Below are 19,985 nucleotides of genomic sequence, written 5' to 3'. Positions count from 1 at the left end.
CCCGCCTGGCTGCTTCCCGCTCCGAGGCTCAGATCCTAGGACCCCCCCAACCGTGATGCCAGGTCTCCCATCAAGAGTCCAGCCACCACAGCTGCTACAGCAACGAGTCGGAATCCTGCAGCTGCCGTCTGGTTTCCAGTCTGAGATGTAGCTGACATAATGGTGCCCATTCATCGTACGACATGCCGATCTGCAGATGTAGATCTGCGAAACGACACCCACCTTCAGTTTAGTAACTGCGTGCGGATGGGTGTTAACTTTGTTCTCGTGATGAAAACTTTTAAATCTACTCTCTTAGCAACGTTCAAATACACGGTTCGGTAGTTAACCACAGTCACCAAGCTGTACACCACACCCCAGACTTAGCTTACACTGGACGTTTCTTCCTTCTGACCTCCGTACTGTACTTGTCATTTTAAATATATATATTTCAATTGATTTCAGAAAGTGAGAGGGATAGGAACATCAATAAGAATCATGGATCGGCTGCCTCCTGCACACCCCACGCTGGGGATCGAGTCCGAAACCCGGGCATGTGCCCTAACCAGGAATTGAACTGTGACCTGCTTGCTCATAGGTCAATGCTCAACCACTGAGCCACACCGGCCAGGCTGCATTGCCATCTTAATCTCAAATCACTCACATGTGCCCACCCCTCTCTTCCCAGTGCCAGTGTTCTGGCCCAGGCCCACCCCAGCCTAGACTATTGCAGGAGCCCTTCACTGCCATTTCTCCCACAACCCACCCTCCACACTGCGGCCCAGCAGCCCACATAGGTCTAGCCAGCCGCCGCATGTCACCCCTGCACAGTCGTATTGTCATTCGGTCCACCTGCTGGTAGACAGATGACTTCCAGTCTTGTTTTCCATCTCAAAATATTGCAGCAAACCTTAGTGCATGTATCTTTGTATGGTCATGAGGCACAGTGGATATATTTGTTGCTAATTAATTTAAAAATTAATAAAGGGGGTTAGCTTTTTGAGGTTAGCTTCTTCAAACTCATTCTACCTTTGACTACACTGAGCACAGACACCTTTCCCTCCTAGCTACATGTATGTGACGTTCTCTGGAGTGCTCTGATTCAGAATATGATGTGGATTCATAACTCATCGGGATGACAAAATAGCATTTAATAGCTGGAGGGGGTCAAGGGGGGGGAGGGACATATGTAATACTTTCAACAATAAAGAATTATTTTTAAAAATTTCAAAATAGCCGAAACCGGTTTGGCTCAGTGGTAGAGCGTTGGCCTGCAGACTGAAGGGTCCCGGGTTCGATTCCAGTCAACGGCATGTACCTGGGTTGCGGGCACACCCCCAGTAGGAGATGTGCAGGAGGCAGCTGATCGATGTTTCTCTTTCATTGATGTTTCTGACTCTCTATCTCTCTCCCTTCCTCTCTGTAAAAAATCAATAAAATATATTTTTTTAAAAAAATTCAAAATAAATAAATAGCATTTAATTATATAGAAAGGAATAAACAGAAAAATGTATTGCAAATACTTTCATAACAATGGGGTTTAATATCCTATCATTAAAAATACATAAACTTAGTTAATAAATTTGACAGTAGAATTAAGGGTTGGCACTGTCGCCCCCTAGTGACTTACTCGAGTACTCACTCCACTAGGAACTGAAATTCATCACTTCGCTGGAACAGTGTGGAACCAGCTGTGGGACTGGCTCCAAAGACAGCACCAACCCCTTCCTATAACTTCAGGTGGGAGCAGTGACCCTGCAGCAGGCGGCAAGGTTTCCTTCGAGATCTTGCCTCTCTTGGGCAGCAGATTACAGATATTTTTCATGAAATTAGTAAACTCCGAGCACAGCCTGTCAGATGCATCCTCCAGATTTGACATCTCGCCAACCAGTTCAGCGCTGACTGCCCCTGAGTGTCCGTTAAGGGCATGGCCTGGCTGGTGTCTCCCTCGCCCATAGCTGGTTACGGGGCCTGGACAGAGCCCTGACGGGAGCCGGGTTTATGTTGTTTTATTTGTAAAACCCCACTGGTGAGGGGTGCTGCGGCTGGGAGGAGGCGGAGAGGGAAGAGGGGCTGTGGGGGAAGGGCAGGCCTGGAGGCTGACCCAGCGACTCCACCCTCCCCCCCACCCCCGCCCATCCCCCCCCGAGCATGCGGTTCTCAGACCTGCCCAGGGAGCTGGCCGAGGGCGGAGGGACCCCACCCCGAGTTATTCCAGACGTGTTACGGCCTGGAAATGCCTTTCCCAGAGCACGTTCTGGCACGTTCTGTGGGAGACAGTGGGTCGTTCTGAGTGTTAAGGAGAGGGCGGGCCCTGGCCGCTGGCAGGTGGCTGGGCACCGTCCCCTGCACGGGAAGGTCCCCTGCATGGTCAGGGCACATGCCGGGCTGTGAAGTGAGTGCTCACAGCAGCCGGTTGATGTTTCTCTCCCCCTTCCTTCCTCGCTCTAAAATCAGTTTTAATATTTTAAAAATATTTTTAAAAAAGAGCAGGTGGCATCGACCCCACACCATTACTGAGCATTTGTTTCCACAGCTCTTAAAGGGACGATACTGCTGCTGCACAGGCCCCTCAGAGCCAAAACTTGGGGGGAAATAGGGCTCTACAGGGGACCCCATGAGCACCCTCTGCTGCCCATGTCGGTGCTGACGCAGGCAGGACTGCCCTCCAGGTGTGGCCACCAGGGGCTGCGGCCACGGCCAGGGCCACGCCGGCCGAGGCTGACGAGGATACAGACCCCCTCGGAGGAGGAGGAGGAGGAGGAGGAGGAGGAGGAGGTGCTGAGCAGCCTGCAGAGCCTTCAAACACAGGACACCCTACTCCTGGGCAGATTCTGTGGGGACAGTGCCACCTAGCGGCCACAAGAGTGCAGAGGCGCATGTGTACACGTGTGTGCATGTGCGTGCGTGTGCACGGAGGGAAGCGGATCTGGCTTATCCACAACCAATTAACCCCCTCTCATCTCTGTCCTGTGAAGGGGCGAGGTCCAAGTGTTTGGAGCTGTAAACGACCTTCAGATGGAGTTGATCTGTCCGAGGTCTGTCTGTCTCTAAGACACAGACAGACAGACGGACACACACATGCACCAGGTGGGAGTGAGCTGATCGAAACACAGCAAAGTAACACAGAGGGGAGCTGCGGGAGCCCCGGGACCCCAGGCTCGAGGGTGGGCGCCACGCTCCCCGCTCCTTGAAGCTTTCCGAGCCCAGGACCGGCACAGTTTTGGTAGGAAGGGCCCACGCACTGGTCACAGCAGATATGCTTTCGAGGGGGCAGGAGGGGGGGGCCACCCTGACCTCCGCTGAGGTGCCCGTCCTCGTGGACCCCTGCTTGAGGCCCTTCCTGGTGGCCCAGGCCCGGTCACCCCCTGGGGCCCCCACCCTGTGGGGCCCGTGTGTGTGGCAGCTTCACCCTCGCTGCCCCCACAGCCCCACGGCTTTCCTCCTTCAGACACAGGCTGCGGGGGGGTGGGAGGGGGGCAGGCCCTGGCCCCATCACACTCCCAGGCTCCGGGGACACAGTCGGGTCCTCCCAGATGTCTGCCCAACCGCACCTGCTCCTGGCCACCTAGCAGCAGGGACTCCCACCCGCGGAAGGGCCGCCGGAGACCAGCCACACTGCGCCAGACGACCAACCCCGTCCGGCCAGACCCGCACTGAGTCCTACCCATGCGGCCACCGGAGGGCACGGCGGGGCCGCAGCGGGCCGTGCCGAAGGCTCCCAGTGACCAGCGGTGGGGACAGGCGGTGGGGGCGGGACACGGTTCCGCCTGGGCTTTGCCTGAGACACGGTCATTCTCGTCCCAGGTGGCCGTGAGCGGCAAGGAGTCCCACCTACAAACAGGTCCCTCAGCTGCAGGTGCCGCACCGTCCATTCCTCCTGCCGGGAGCTGGTCCATGCTTGCTGTTTCAAGGGACCTGGCATATGTGGCATACTGTTCTTAAAATGTTTGCTCACCTTCTTGGCACTATGTGTTTTAACCAAGGTCTCCTCTCTGAGAAAGGTTGTTTCCCCAAGTAGGAATTTTCCCCTGAAGTTAGGGAGGGAATAAAACCCCTCAACTAAGTGCCAGGCGGGTAATTAATCACTTTAACTACGAACAATCATGCTTAAGCTACATAATCTTTACTCCCTGGAATGGAGATAAGAAATGCCCTAACCTTTGTAATAGAGATTGATAGGATTGAATCAACTGGTATAAATACAGATGTAACAAGACAGCAAGTCATAGGGCTTGGAAGACAGGACCAGGAGAGACAGAGCCTAGGCACAGAACCTACACAGAACATTCTCTAGAGACAGAAGAACTTCTCTGGAGAGAGCATGCCGGAGGATCCTGGACAGGGACTGGCCTCGGAGCCTGGAGGCGGAGCCTGGCAAGAGAGCATGGCAGGGGATCCTGGACTGAACCTGACTGCGGAGATTGGCAGGAGAGCCTGACTAGAACCTGGTGACTGAACCTGACTGGAAAACCTGGACAGAACCTCTCTGGAGATCCTAAGCAGAACCTCTCTGGAGATCCAGACCAGAACTTGGCTGGAGATCCTGGCTGGAGATCCTGGCTAGGCTGCTGATCAACTGAACACTGTCTCCGTGTCATTCCTTCTTCGCCGACTCCGTCTACGCCTTTGGGAACCCCTGGACCTGCTGGGGTTGGACCCCAGCACCTTCTGCAAATACAGACGTGAGGACCACATGTGCTCCTCCACGGGGTGCCCCCGAGAACGCGGGACCCACCAGCCATGGGACGCTGAAGGCAACCTTTCCCCTGAGAGCGAGCAGCACACCTGCCCGTCACCCCTTCAGCCTGGAGTCCGGACGAGCTCTCCCATCCCATCCGTCCGATGAAGCAGAGAGCAGCAGAAAGCTTTCCGGACAGAACATCTCCACGGAGACCTCTCCTCCTCCCATCCCCACGGGGGCCTCTCCTCTCCCATCCCCACGGAGACCTCTCCTCCCCCATCCCCATGGAGACCTCTCCTCTCCCATCCCCACGGGGGCCTCTCCTCTCCCATCCCCACGGGGGCCTCTTCCCCCCCATCCCCACGGAGACCTCTCCTCCTCCCATCCCCACGGAGACCTCTCCTCTCCCATCCCCACGGAGACCTCTCCTCCTCCCATCACGCCAAAGTGACAGGCATCAGGCCCTGCCGGACATTCCCGGTGACAGCTCTTCTCAGCGCCAGCTCCTCAGCGGGGTGCCACCTGCCACGTGTGGGCCGCCGCTGGGCACCCATCCCGTGCCTCTTGCAGCCACAGCCCCACTTCAGTCTTCCCAGCAGAAACAGAGACCTGTCACCCCCACCCCACCCCTGCCCTCACCCTCCCACCCTCACCCTGGACGGAGAAAGCAGAGGCACAGGCGTAAACCACTAAGTTACTTTTTCTTCTTTGAAAAATCAACCTAAAAAGTTAACCTATTTGGATACCAAATTGTATCTCAAGTAAAATCTCACCTCTCTCCTTAAAAAGAATAAAACAGTCTCTATGCCAGAGAGGGGTGGGAGGACGAAGCTCCCTACCCCAACTGCTTTTCCCCTTCACGCCGGTTTACTGACTGTTTAGAACGAGCACTATTACCTTTAAAATCGTAACGCAAATAGAACAAACTGCCGAAGGTTAACCCACTGTGTACAAGGGAAATCTAATAACCATTCGAACACCCGGCATTCACCAGCCCCCGTGAGGGTCTCACTTCCGCAGGGCTCCAGGGAGGAGCGACGGGTGTTCACACCGGGTAATGTTCGGCGGGTCCAGCTCCAGAAACGCGTCGGGGGGGCTGGGCCGCTGACATGTCCGCGTCTCAGGCAAACTCACGCGAGGGCAGGAGCAGGCCCTTCGCTGGGGGACGCCGGCCACGTGCAGCTTGGTCCAGGAATCAGGTTGGGGGCCCGCCAGGCTCCTCTGACGCCCCGACCTGGGGTCGTCGGCCCTTCCCCGAGCGATGGGAGTCCCCGGCCGTGCAGCCTTCAAGCAGAAGCCAGGTCTCCCCCCGGCTCCTGCCCCTGGGCGCCGCCTCTGTCCTCTGAGGGCCTGGGCCGCTTCCTCTCCGGGGGGCTGACCTGCACGTCTCCAGGCGGCTCTGAAACGTTCACCGACAAGGCTGCCAAGTAAGCAAGACTTAAGTTAAGAGCTGATGCTACGCAACACATCCTGGCCCTGGCTGGTCTGGCTCAATGAAGAGAGCATTGGCCTGCGGACTGAAGGGTTCGATTCTGGTCAGGGCACAGGCCCGGGTTGCAGGCTTGGTCCCGTGTGGGGCGTGCAGAAGGCAGCTGATCGATGCTTCTCTCTCATCACTGATGTTTCTATCTTTCTCTCCCTCTCCCTTCCTCTCTGAAATCAATAAAAATATATATATTTTAAAATTCTGTGCCCAGACAAGGAGTAAACTGCCTAGCAAAGTCCTATGTGCCTAGAATGGAGAGTCTACACCAGTGGATCTCAACCCCAGGGGCCACTGTGCCTCCCAGGACAGCGGGCGAGCTGGTGACAGGTTAGAGTGTCAGGAGGGGACGGGAACATCTGGGGGTGCTAATGAACACCCTGCCACACAGGACAGCCCCACCACCAAGCTTGACCTGCCCAGCGTGTGAGCAGCGCCGAGGCCGAGAGGCACCCCAGCACCCCCTGCTGGCAGCACCCAGGCCCCTGTGTTCCCGGGAACCCCGAGAATAAACAGGCCAGTGAGTCTGCAGGGGGGGGCCAGGTCAGGTGCATCCTTGCTTTCTCAGAACCGACGTAAAATTAGCGGACGTTCATTTCCAAAAGAACAAAAGGGAAGATATTCTGCCCTCGAGGACATGGAACCAGGACCAGATCCCTCACCTGGCTGGACCTCCGTGGGCGGGGCGGAAACCACACCGTCTGGTGCAGAATTCGGGGCGTCCGTCTTCAAGGGCATCACGGTCACTCTCCTGATTAGAAGGGAAGGGCGCATGTGAATCCTGTGGTAGGAACTGTGTCTGACAGCACATTCCAAAACCACCCAGAGGCGCCTGAGGTAGCAGCTGGTCATGTCACACAAGGCGTTTATATGCACGGAGACGCGCCCGCGGGCTTAGTGACCAGGGATCACGCTGGTCACGTGGCGTCACCACCATGCTGACATCACCACAGCCCCGACGTCGCCATAGCCCTGACATCACCACCACTCTGACGCCAGCTTACCCCTCAGCCGGCCACCAGCGTGCGCCCAGCCCTGCTCAGAAGGCTTCCCCTACAGGCCGTTCTTTCTAAAACCCACAACCTCAATGTCCAACAACTATTGCTTTTTCAAAATTAACAACTGCAAAAAGCTTGCAAGACACTAAGTGGGGAAAACGTAAATACCCCAAATATCTCACAGAACACCTTCCCTCCACCCCGAAAACACACAGAAGAGAAACCAAGCATCGCCGGTCTGCAGAGACCCGACTCGGGGCCGGACACCCCTAAACCCCGCAGTGGGCCCACCAGCGAAGTCATGTGAGTGAGCACAGCAGAGAGCCGCCCCAGTGCTTCCAGCACCTTCTGTCACCCCCACCCCCGGCCCAGCGGCCCCCAGGAGTCTGCTCTAGACAGAGGGTGCAGTCTGTCTAGAAGGCCGGGAGGTGGGGCACCGGTGAGCAGGCAGCAGATGGAGCCGGGAGGTAACTTCCCGGACGTCCAGGGAGGAAACCGGGCAGCACAGCTGCTGGGGGCTGGGGGTCAGGGGGTCAGGGGCGGGCGCGGTCCTCTCTGCAGCGGCGGCGGGACCTCGGGCCGATCTGCGGCTGCCTGATGAGAACTGGGGCACACACCACTGCGCCACCGGGATGCTCTGCCGGCCGACAGACTCCCAGCTCACCAGGCGCCGTCTGCTGGCGGCAAGATGCCTCAAGGCGCCCACCATGGCACAGTGCCCGCCACTGTGCTGGGCCAGAGGGCTTACACCTCACGGGGAACAGCAGAAACGAAACCCCGGCCCGAACGTGACGTGTGACAGAGAGAAGGGCTGATGGAAGACACGAGTGTCCCGGGGAGCAGTGTCCGGGCGTCCGGAGAAGGGTGGGTCAGAGGCCCCGGGCCGGGTGTGCTCTGGGGGCCGGGCTTTCCGGGTTGGGCTGGAGAGGAAGGCACCGGGAAGGGGAGTGACCGCGGACAGTCCCGGCCTGCGGGTGGAGCCACACCTGTGCCACAGGTAGGAAGTGGGGACCCCCGCAGGTGTGTGAGCCAGGAGGGGGCGCTCGGAATGAGGTTAAGAAACCTCTGGAGCCCTGGCTGGTGTGGTTCAGTGGCTAGAGCATCGGCCCTTGGGCTGAAGGGCCCTGGCACATGCCCAGCTTGTAGGCCTGATCCCCAGCAGGGGGCATGCAGGAGGCAGCCAACCAATGATTCCCTCCCATCACTGATGTTTCTCTCTCCCTCTCCCTTCCTCCCTGAAATCAATAAAAACATATTTTAAAGAAAGAAAACTCTGGAGCAGCAGAGTCGTGCTGCCGGCACTTCGCCTGCTGACAGGGACCCTGGCACCTCCATCCGGTCCTTACCGGGGTGTCTTGCTCCAGGCCTGCAGGGTGTGCAGGGTGACCCTCCGGGGCGGGGGCGCTTTTGGGGTCTGACTGCTGGGCGGGCTCTTCTCCTCCGAGGGCCTGGGCGCCGCGCCCCTGGCGGTGGCAGCCGTGGAGGGCGAGTCCTTGGGCGCTGGGGCTGCGGACGGCTTCCCCGGAGCGGGTGCTGGGCAGGGGCTGCCGGGGTCTGGGATTCTGCTGGCGGGGGTGCCCTCCCCCAGCCGGGGTCCCGGCGAGGACTCCTGTTGGGTCTGATGCTTGGTTTTCTTCGCTGTCTCAGGAGTTCTCGTGCTCAGATCCGGCTTCCCTTTGAAAGGTGCTCCAAGCTCACCCTTCTCAAACGTCACGAAGGAGCAGTAGCCATCGGTGGAGGAAATGGCCAGGAAGGCCCCATCGCTGGACCTTTGTCCCCAGAGCAGGAGAAAAGGGTTAAGTTTTACCAAGTCTGCGGCCCTCGTCCCGCTCTCACTGTAGTTAGAAACGAAGTCAGGCCAGGTCGCAGCGTCCTCTGCAGGGAAAACGCGGCCGAGACCCCGTCTGTGCGCTGCCGCGCCCCCTTCCCGGCCCGCCCGGCCCGGCCGCTCACCAGGAGATGTCGCTCAGGGTGTGGTAGTGGATGTTGGACACGTAGCCGAAAGGGAAGAGCTGCTGGGTGTCGTAGAAGAGCACGGAGTCCTCGGAAGCCACGGCGAACACCAGGCGGTAGGGCAGGCGCACCAGCGGCCCCGGGGCCGGCCCGTCTGCAGGACACGGGGCGGGAAGGACAGTGACACCAGCACCAGCCAGGCTCCCGCAGGAACCACCCACCCCCGCCACGAGCCCTCTCCCCGGGACATCTGGGATGTAATTCCTCTAATGACGTGCAAAGGAATTTAGGTCTTCCTATTATTTTATATACGAACTAGAGGCCCGGTGCACGAACTCATGCAGGGGTGGTGGAGGAGGGGAGAGGGACCGCGGGAGGTTGGCCGGCTGCCGGCCAAGGGAGGTTGGCTGTGGAAGTGCCCTGACCACCAGGGGGCAGTTCCTGGATTGAGTGTCTGGCCCCTGGTGGTCAGTGCACGTCATAGTGACCGGTCATTCCAGTCATTCAGCAATAACGGTCGTTTAGGCTTTTGTACATATAGATGCAGGAATGAACGAGAACTATGCGTGAACCAATGACACATGACAGGATCCAAGAATCCCGGGCACCGAGGTGCAAAAGGAAGAGCATTTCTGATAAGGAAATACAGGGTCACATGGAAACATTGTATCAAGTGATGTTTTCATGCTCTTTCCAGCTCATTATATTCATTCGGATGAGACTTAGAGAGTGAAAAACAGCTCCCACTTCCAGCCTCGGAGCAACAGGGCCCCAATTTAGCCTCCGACTTCTTAAGACACTGACTGCCCAGCAGCAGTGAAGGCCAGCGGCCCCCGTGCGGCGGGGAGCAAAGGCGTGATGTGCTGCCGCAGCCTCAGCTCACTGCCTGGTCTCCAGGCCCAGCAGGGGGAGGGGACCTGGCAGTGCCCACACGTGCCCTGAGCTGCAGGGCTACTAGAGCGAGGCTCCAGGCTGCAGCAGGGACCTGCGGGGCCGTCGTCTGAGCTGAGCACTGGCCGGTGCACACGGGCAGGGAAGCGACCCGAGGCCCAAGCAAGAACAGGAAAGAGATGCCCGGCCAGTGTGGCTCAGTGGTTGAGCATCAACCCAGGAACCAAGAGGTCACGGTTCGATTCCCAGTCAGGGCACGTGCCCGGGTTGTGGGCTTGATCCCCAGTAGGGGGCGTGCAGAAGGCAACCGATCAATCATTCTCTCATCATTGATGTCTCTCTCTCTGATATCAATAAATATACGTATATATATGTGTACATATATTTTAGGTCGCCCTAAGCAAAGACAGTGTGCTCTGGATGCTGCCAACCACGAACACACAGTTTGGTAACATCAGTCTCTGTTCCAACTCCTCCAGGTAACTAAACTGAGCCAAACCCACATGCCCACCTTTCCGCGACTAAAACCCAAACCCCACCCACCCGGGTGCCTGCCTGACAGGAGACACCGCTGGGTTCTGATGTACCTGTTTCCGCCTCCGGCCTCAACTCAAAGTAGACGGGGCAGCAGCGGACAGCAAGCGTGGCTTTTCCGGGACACGGGAGATGCGCCACAGGCCTGGAGGCGAATCATGGGTCAGAGCAGCGGTTCTCAACCTTCCTAACGCAGCGACCCTTTAATACAGCTCCTCATGTTGTGGTGACCCCCAATTTCAGTGTTACAAATTGAACATAATTAAAACATAGTGATTAATCGCAAAATCAATATGTAATTATGTATGTGTTTTCCGATGGTCTTAGGCAACCCCTGGAAAGGGTCGTTTGACCCCCAAAAGGGTGGCGACCCACGGGTTGAGAACCGCTGGGTTAGAGAGGCCATGCCCAACAAAAGCAGTCCTTCAGGCGCTCACCTTTTCAGATTCTTCCTGGAGAAGAGGTACGTGGTGTTGGTTACATTTTCGCCAGACTCCACGCATCCGGCTGGGAGGCAGGGGAGGCACTGTTATTAAACTGTCCACCAGCAAACCCAAGGCAGCCAATTCTGGTTTAAAGTCATTTTCCCGAGAGATGGACTCCCTGGACAGTGTGTGCGATCGATCGGGACAAATACAAACCTTCCGCACACCTGGGCTCAGCCTCACACTGGCTCCACCCACCTTCCTCTCACCTGAGGGCACAGCCGCCCGGAGCCACGCCCAGGCCAGGGCAGGAGAACATAAAGCTCTGTGCCTGCTTCCCGACCTCAGCTGCCGTCCAGTCCGAGGGCTGAGACTGGCCTCTTCCCGTCTGCCTGACGGAGCCAGGAGCTGCCAGGAGCCAGCCCTCTGCCGAAACCCCAGCCCTGCAGAGCTGACCCGCTCTGGCCCGCCCCACTGACATCTCCACTCTCTGATATCAATATATATATATATATATTTTTTTTTTTTTTTAAGTTGCTCTAAGCAAAGACAGTGTGTTCTAGATGCTGCCAACAACACAGTTTGGCTCTCCCCAGGCCACACTTGGCACAGCCAGACCCGGCGGAGAGCGACCTGCAGACACGGCTGCTCTTGGACATGTCTCCTTGTCTTCTGCTGCATGCGCGCGCGCACACACACGCACACGCACACATTCTCTCACATGCGACCACTGCGTATCCACCAGGAGGGCAGCAGCATCTCGCCCCATCCTTCCACCCCCAGGATCCACTCTGACAAACACCTCGCCAGCCCTGCCTTCCCTCCAGACTCACGTAACCGTGACAACCATATATACACACATAGCGGTCTTTAGTTTACTTTATAAAATGGGGTGTTATTTAGACTTTTCCTTATTTTGCTTTTCTTAGTCAACTACTCATGAAAGAGATCTTGCACAGCAACTAACGCTTTCTTTTTCCCCCTCTCCCACCCTCCTTGGGTTCCCTCCTCTAATATTTTCTCCAGTTTTCGCCTTATCCTAACCCACACCTTCTAGGTGACACTGGCACTCCCGGAGGCGACACGCGGGCCCGGCTCCACGCACCTGGGGTGAGCAGCAGGGAGCCGTCGGGAGTGAAGCTCAGTCTCCGGAAGAACGACTTCATGCTGTCGTCGTGAAACATCCGGTAACTCCTGGCCTGAGGCACAGAGCGGCAGCGTCACCCCAGCCCCCAGACAGGCTCACCGCTGCCTCCCGGCGACCATTCATTATGACGAGCATCAATAGAACCGAAACAACCTATCACCAATCCAATACTCCCGTGGGACTGCGAGAGTACTCAGCCGCGAACGGATCGCCCTTTTGTTCAGGAAAGCTCGTGTGTGCACGTGTGCGCAGGGGTGTGTGTGCACATGTGTGCGTGCATGTGTGTGCACGTGTGCGCAGGGGGAGGTGTGCACGTGTGTGCGCAGGGGTGTGTGCACATGTGTGCGTGCGTGTGTGTGCACGTGTGCGCAGGGGGAGGTGTGCACGTGTGTGTGAGTAACTGGTTTGTGTGGGGATGAGACTGGGAAAAAGCAAGAGGGTGACCGAGCCCTCTGCTTGCTGTCCGTGTGTAACAGAATTTCCACCTGAATAAATGCTTTGTTAAAAGGATGTAGTGATCATTAAACTGGCAGCCAGATCTTTCCGAACCACCCTTCTCGAGCTCCCTGGGGAAGGGCTGCGTGCGCCCCCACTTCAGGTACATCGGGGCGTTAGTTCCAGGAACCCGGGGAAGCATCACCCTCGCTTCCCAAAGCGCGTGACCACCCGCACCGCCAGCCACGGCCCACGCGGCCGTCACCTGCCCCCGAGGCCTGGACGGCGCCCGGTCCCTGTTTTGTGCCAATAACCGATTGGCGGGCTCCCTTTTGCTGAAGCACCTGCTTCCGCAGCCTCCATTCCTGCAGGACTAGGACCTCTCTTCATTCTCCACTTCTTCCTAATGCGAAACCCCTCCTGTTCCTGAGCCGCCCGATGACCGGTCCCTGCTCTCTGCACCCAGATCCCCCACCTTCCTGCCAAGATGCTGTCTGCACTGCCACCTGCCTCTGCACCTTGTGCTGGGATCCTCCAACCAGCGTGCCCCACCCACGCCACACCTCGGAATCCACACCTCGGAATCCACACCTCGAATCCACACCTCGGAATCCGGAGGCCTGCCGGTCTCCGGCTGGGTTAGCCCAGCTCTGGGGTGGCCAGGCCCCCGTAGTTTTTAATGCTTTCCTGGTGACTCCACGGGCAGCCTGGTTGGAAATCACTAGCCTCCATCATCGGCTCCCCTGGCGCCAGACAGGCCGGCCCACCACACTAGCCGGGCCCCGACTGCCCGAGGGGAGCCCTCACTGGGGTTCAGGTGTCGCTGAGACTGATTAAGCTGCAAGGCACGGAGGAGCTCAGACTTGCCTCCGCGCCACTGCATCACGGCTACCACGCAAAGCCCGGGCATCTCCTACCTACCTCTCCCTCGGCGCCCGCGCCCGCCAGCATCTTCGAGACGTTGAAAGCCACGCGCTTCTTCTGTGTGCTGTACACCCTCAGGGTCCTAAAGGGAAAGGAAAGTCCGGTCTCGCTCTTCTGGCCAATGAGCTGTCTCACAGAAACAGTCACCCACACGGAGGGCGGCCTGTGAAGGGAAACACACACCAGCTCCCCACGTACTCTCATTCCCGGGCGCCTGAGATGAGACCTGCTACGATGAAAAGCGGTCGCTAAATACTGAAAAGGGCCATTCTGACTAATGAGTAAGATGCCTGGAACTCCTGATTTAAAAAAAATTCTTTGTTCCAAGGACACAACTCAATGTGATTCACCAGTAAACATGGCAGTAGGTCCTCCTTTCGAAAGGGACAAGAGAGTTTACTTTTATATTAAACAGTCTCCTTAAAATCACTGCAGTGGCAACAAAAGGAAACCAATATCCAGCCCTACCATTGGTACCTCTGCTTAAGTCATCTACACTAATAAAAGAGAAAAATGGTAATTGGCGTACGACAATACCCTTTTCATTGGCTAATCAGGGCTATATGCAAATTAACTGCCAACTATGATTGGCAGTTAACTGCCAACAAGATGGCGGTTAATTTGCATATGTAGGCACAATGCAGGGAGGCAAAAGGGAAAGCAGGAAGAAGCCCCCTGCCACTGACAGTGATCAGAAACCCAGGGGGGAGCTAAGAGCTGGGGGGCAGGACCTGCCCCCCAGCCATGATCGGAGAATCAGGCGCCTTTGCCGCCCTGGCCAGTGATAGCAGGAAGTAGGGGTGGAGCCAGCGATGGGAGCTGGGCATGGTCGAAGCTGGCAGTCCCGGGAGCTAGGGGTCCCTTGCCTGGGCCTAAAGCGGAGCCCACGATCGCGGGGCTGCTGCAGCTGCGGGTCCCCGCTGCCCGAGCCGGACGCCTCAGCCAGAGGCGTTAGGCCTGGGCAGGGGCAGAGCCTGCAACCGTGGGGAGCTGGGGGTCCCCTGCCCTGGCCTGACACCTCTGCCGGAGGCCTCAGGCCTGGTCAAGGGGACAATCCGGTGATTGGTGATCAGAGGGTGATGAAGGTCAACTCCTCTGGCCGAGGCATCAGGCCTGGGCGGGGGGCGGAGCCGGGGATTGGGGGATATGATGGTCCCCTTGCCCAGGCCTGAAGCCTGGGTCAGAGGCGTCAGGCTTGGGCGGGGGGTGGAGCAAGCGATCAGAGGGAGATGGGGGTCCCCTGCCCAGGCATGATTCCTGGGCCAGGGGCCTCAGGCCTGGGCGGGGGCCAGCGCCAGTGATCGGGGGGAGATGGGGGTCCCCTGTCCAAGCCTGACACCTCTGGCGGAGGCGTCAGGCCTGGGCAAGGGGCCGATCAGGTGATCAGAGGGTGATGGGGGTCTACGCCTCTGGCTGAGGCATCAGGCCTGGGCAAGGGGCAGAGCCAGCAATCGGAGGGGTCTGGGGGTCCCCTGCCCAGGCCTGATGCCTGGGCCAGAGGCATCAGGCCTGGGCTGGGGGCAGAACCAGTGATGGGGGGAAATGAGGGTCCCCTGCCCAGGCCTGACACCTCTGTCAGAGGCGTCAGGCCTGGGCAAGGGGCCGATCCTGCGATTGGAGGGTGATGGGGGTCAACGCCTGAGGGCTCCCAGTATGTGAGAAGGGGCAGGCTGGAATGAGGGACACTCCCCCACACACACACACACACACCCAGTGCACGAATTTCGTGCACCGGGCCCCTAGTCTATACTAATAAAAGGATAATATGCTAATTAGACCGGACATCCTTCCGGATAAAGCCATAGTGGCGGGGGCCAAGGCCGGCAGGGGAGAGCAGTTAGGGGCGATCAGGCCAGCAGGGGAGAGCAGTTAGGGGTGATCAGGCCAGCAAGGGAAAGTGGCTAGGGGCGATCAGGCAGGCAGGCAGGTGAGCGATTAGGAGCCAGTGGCCCTGGATTGCGAGAGGGATTCCAGATTGGAGGGGGTGCAGGCCGGGCTGAGGGACCCCCCCCCTCCCCGTGCACGAATTTCATGCACTGGGCCTCTAGTCTATATATATAAAAGCCTAAGCGACAGGCTGATTGGCCGGCAGCTATGACATGCACTGACCACCAGGGGCGCAGACACTCAACACAGGAGCAGAAACCACAGGCATGGAAACATGGAACAGACTAATGAATCTCAGAGGGAAAGGGGGAAGGGGAGGGCAGGAAGAGATTAACCAAAGATCTTATATGCATACTAGCGGCCCGGTGCACAGATTTGTGCACTGGTGGGGTCCCTCGGCCTGGCCTGTGGGGATTGGGCCAAAACCGGCTCTCCAACATCCCCGAGGAGTTCCAGATTGTGAGAGGGTGAAGGCCAGGTCGAGGGTCCCCACCTCTAGTAGTTATCATAAAAGATCTTTTCTTTAAAAGTTGCCCATGAAATTCAGATCTAATTCCAAGCTCTTTCTGCATTCATTCACCTAGCCCGGCCGGCGTGGCTCAGTGGATGAGCATCAACCTATGACATCCACCCATTCTATAGACTTACTACGTACTAACTTTGTGTAAGGCACTTGCCCTGATTAGTTTCCAATGTTTCTTATGTCGAAAGAATAAGAAAACAAATTCTTTCTATGAAATTGAGACTCAAAGAACCAAAGCTAGAACCATGGCTTATACTGTCTAAGTTGTGATAAAATACCTCAGCAGAAATTTTTAAGTAAACAGATATAAAGACAATTCGTCCAATACTCACGTACCGATCACAGCTCAGGGTCGCAATATATTGGCCCAAAGGATCCCAGGTAACTCCTTGTACATAACTTTTATGTTCATTAAAAATCGAGATCTTCTGTCCTACGAGAGAAGCACACAACAGCATAACCAAAACCTACTCCCGCACCAGCGTGGACACTGCAGTCAGTATCATTGTTCTGACACTGTTCTGCCTTCAGCAGGTGGCAGGGGGACTGCCCCAAACACTGGGTCAGACCCGGGCCACACAGGTCCTGCACAGCCCCATCCCCAGGCGCTCAGAGCCGGTGGCGGGACCAGGCAGGGCGAAGGGCCAGTGAAGGGAAAGGAGGTGGACTAAGCAGACGCACGGGGAGAGGGAGCCATGGCAGTGGCTGTGGACTGCCAGGGAGAAGGTAAAGGGCCAAACTGACAAGATGAGGAGGAAGGAGAGTGGGCGACAGGAGCCCTGGACGAGGAAAAGGCCCCGGGCACTCACGGTGCGGCTAAGAGGAGCACCAAGAGGGAGTGACCTGGTGGTAAGGATGAAACTGAGGGGGCTTTTGGTGTTTTGTTTGTTAATCCTCACCCATGTATTTTCCCATTGGTTTTTTAGGGAGAGACAGACAGAAACACTGATGTGAGAGACATCCACCAGTTCCCTCCCACACGTGCCCCCACTGGGGCTGGGGATCGAGCCTGCAACCCAGATACGTGCCCTTGACTGGAATCGAACCCGAGACCCTTCGGTCGGCAGGCCGATGCTCTAACCACTGAGAAACTGGCCAGGGCAAAGCTGAGGTTTTGAAAAGAACATGGGGAGTGCCCCTGGTTAGGAGGTGAGGGTAGACCAGGTGAGCGAGAGGGCCTTAACCCGAGCAGCACTCGCAGGGATGGACAGGGACTGGGGGCGGGAGGTAGAAGGAAAACCAGACGACGACCTGAAGAGAGAGGAAGTCATGAAGCCTTGGCCATGCTAGGAGCACCAGGACCCAGTTCTCTGAGGTGCCTTCCCTGCTCACTCCCCCCAGCCCTCTGCCATTCATCCCCCAGCCCTCTGCCATGCCCCCAGCCCTCTGCCATGCCCCCAGCCCTCTGCCATTCATCCCCCAGCCCTCTGCCATGCCCCCAGCCCTCTGCCATGCCCCCAGCCCTCTGCCATTCAACCCCCAGCCCTCTGCCATGCCCCCAAGCCCTCTGCCATGCCCCCAGCCCTCTGCCATTCAACCCCCAGCCCTCTGCCATGCCCCCAGCCCTATGCCATGCCCCCAGCCGTCTTTGCTGCGGGTCCCCTCCCCACCACCCACAAAGCTGGCCCCCACAGCTGCCAGCGCCTACCCATGTACAATGTGCATGCTTCAGGCTAACTCCCCCGCTCCTTCCTTAAACTCTGTCCAGGCAGTCTGCTGAGGTGACGGGGACCAGGGTGACGAAGGGGGCACAAGGAGGGAGACCTGTGGGGTTTGGGGAGAACAGGAGTGGGATCCGACTCCCAGGTGGGGCCATAAAAACAACAACCCTGCGGCTGGTGAGGATGATGGGGAGCGGCCCAGTCTGCTGGGTGGCGGGTGTTACACCAGCTGCGCTCAGCCTGGGACTGGGACCTGAGACTGTCACCCCGATCCGGCCTGGGGTTTGTCTTGGTGGGAAGGATGGAAGGAAAGGGCCGAGGGAAGTGAGTGTTGATGAACAGCCCCTGGGGGAGCACGGGGCCGGGGCTACCAGGCCAGGAAACAGGGCTCAGACCGAGGCTCCGGGGAAAAGAAAAGGTGTTGGGGACCGAAGGAGACGGCTGTGATGGGAGAGTGGGCCCTGGGCTTCAGATGTCAGCGGCGGAGCAGCTAAAAGACCTGCCACTGACGGGATGTGACAGCTGGGACCGCGTGCTCTCGTGAAGACAGGACTCAGGCTACGGAGGGGCCAAGGCGCTGGGCGGCAGCAGGAATCAGCACATAAGGAATTCCTTAAATAAAAATGCACCGACTGGCCCAGCCGGTGTGGCTCAGTGGGTGAGCATCGACCTGTGAACCAGGAGGTCACGGTTTGATTCCTGGTCAGGGCACATGCCTGGGTTGTGGGCTCGATCCCCAGTGTGGGGTGTGCAGGAGGCAGCCGATCAATGATTCTCATCATTGATGTTTCTATCTCTCTCTCCCTCGCCCTCTCCCTTCCTCTCTGAAACCAGTAAAACTAAAATTTTTTAAAATATTGACTTTAAATAAGTTGCCTATGTTACATATCTTTTAAAAAAAGCACACCTTTACCCACGTAAGACAGAGGTCTGAGACGTGACCCTGATTCCCACACTTCCTGCTAAGCCTGCTCCTCAGCCCCCCTCAACCTCCACCTCCACGCCCACCCCCGTGGTCCAGCTCAGGAAATGGCTCCAATATTCACCTGGTTGTCAAAAAGCTCAGAGTTACAGCCAATGCATCAAACCCTGTCAGCTCTTTCTACAAAGTATGTCCCAACCCAACCCTGCCACCCGCTGCCATCACTAGCGCCCAGCCTCGCACTGTCACCCCCTGAATCACTCCTGCACCAGACAGCGCCCCTCGCTCCCACCTGCGTCCTCCTAGGACCGATTTGCCACCTGCCGCCTGGAGGCGTCTTTTTAAAATCCCCTTATTCTCCTGCTCAAAACCCTTCGGCACCATGGGTCACAGAAGGCTGTGACCGGGCCCCTCCCCGCTCCATCCTCAGTCCCCCAGCCCACCCCACCCCACCCCGCCTCCTGTACAGTCCATTTCCTCCACACACAGGGCCTCTGCACTTGCTGTTCCCACAGCTGGAATGCTCTTCCCAAAATAACGCACCCCGCTTGCTGCCCAAATTCATTCAAGCCTCTGTTCAAACCCCCCGGGCTGAGCCTTCCCCAATGACCTACACTCCCCGACCCTACAACACCTCTACTACCTGGCACCCCAGTAGGAGGCTGCCACCTTGTTCGTGTACTCTCCCAGCACTTGCGACAGTGCCCGGCATGCTGGCATGTTCAAGTTCATTACCGGGGCGCTGGCAGGACTGTCCAGGACAAGGGTCAGATTTGGGGATGAGAAGAAGTGACACTCGTCGTCCATTAGGAAGAGTGTGATGGAGACAGGGGATGATCGAGCGAGGCAAGCTAGAGGATGGGGTAGCTGACAGCACCCAGATAAAAGAGCAGCTGGCGCAGAGGGGATGGAAGGGGACTGTGGCGGCAGGAGAATCACACCAGCCTGCACGACGGGAAAGGGAGGAAGAGGCTGGGAGAAAACATCACGCCTGAGTGAAGGACTGCAGGACTAGGCATCAGCCGCTACTGAGCTGTGGCTCTCATTGCTCTTTACATTCCTACTAGAGACCTGGTGCACGAAATTCGTGCATAGGGGGGTTGGGGGGGATCCCTCAGCCAGGCCTGCACCCTCTCCAATCCAGGATCCCTCTCGCAATCCGGAACCACTGGCTCCTAACCACTCACCTGCCTGCCTGCCTGATCCCCCTAACCTTCTGCCGGCCTGATGCCCCTAACTGCTCTCCCCTGCCAGCCTGACCCCCTTAACTGCCTAACTGTTCTCCCCTGCCAGCCTGATCCCCCTAACTGCCTAACTGCTCTCCCCTCCTGGCCTGATCCCCCTAACTGCCTAACTGCCACCTTCTCCCTTCTCCCACGGTGCTGCCTTCTCCCACAGCCTCTGCAAAAGGGACCACGGCGCTGGACCGGGCCTTGGCCCTCACAGCAAGCACAGCCTTGGCCCGATCTGAGCGCCCTCGGCCCTTGCAGCTGCTGTGGTTTTGTCTGGAAGGACATCCTCCCTAATTAGCATATTACC

The 19,985-nt window shown here is 57.7% G+C and overlaps 1 protein-coding gene across 3 annotated transcripts in view; it reads right to left on the bottom strand.

Annotated features, from left to right (window-relative positions):
• Positions 1 to 19,985, bottom strand: part of CHAF1B (chromatin assembly factor 1 subunit B) — a 158,424-nt gene that overhangs the window by 131,261 nt on the left and 7,178 nt on the right. For 2 of the 3 annotated variants that reach the window (XM_059686424.1, XM_059686423.1), the window contains 9 exons: positions 16,200 to 16,296; positions 13,451 to 13,535; positions 12,053 to 12,146; positions 10,960 to 11,029; positions 10,576 to 10,667; positions 9,098 to 9,251; positions 8,491 to 8,913; positions 6,809 to 6,897; positions 5,346 to 6,083 (listed from right to left, as the gene is read on the bottom strand). In XM_059686424.1, the coding sequence (XP_059542407.1) occupies positions 5,950 to 6,083; positions 6,809 to 6,897; positions 8,491 to 8,913; positions 9,098 to 9,251; positions 10,576 to 10,667; positions 10,960 to 11,029; positions 12,053 to 12,146; positions 13,451 to 13,535; positions 16,200 to 16,296 (1,238 nt within the window). In that variant the 3' untranslated portion in view covers positions 5,346 to 5,949. Of the gene's footprint in view, positions 1 to 5,345; positions 6,084 to 6,808; positions 6,898 to 8,490; positions 8,914 to 9,097; positions 9,252 to 10,575; positions 10,668 to 10,959; positions 11,030 to 12,052; positions 12,147 to 13,450; positions 13,536 to 16,199; positions 16,297 to 19,985 lie in introns of those variants that run through there. The other variant, XR_009451738.1, reaches the window with a different exon arrangement.

This window comes from Myotis daubentonii, chromosome 3 (assembly GCF_963259705.1).
Source record: "Myotis daubentonii chromosome 3, mMyoDau2.1, whole genome shotgun sequence".
Lineage (NCBI taxonomy): Eukaryota > Metazoa > Chordata > Mammalia > Chiroptera > Vespertilionidae > Myotis > Myotis daubentonii.
Note: the sequence above shows the minus strand (reverse complement) of the source record. Positions and strands in the feature narration are given on the sequence as shown.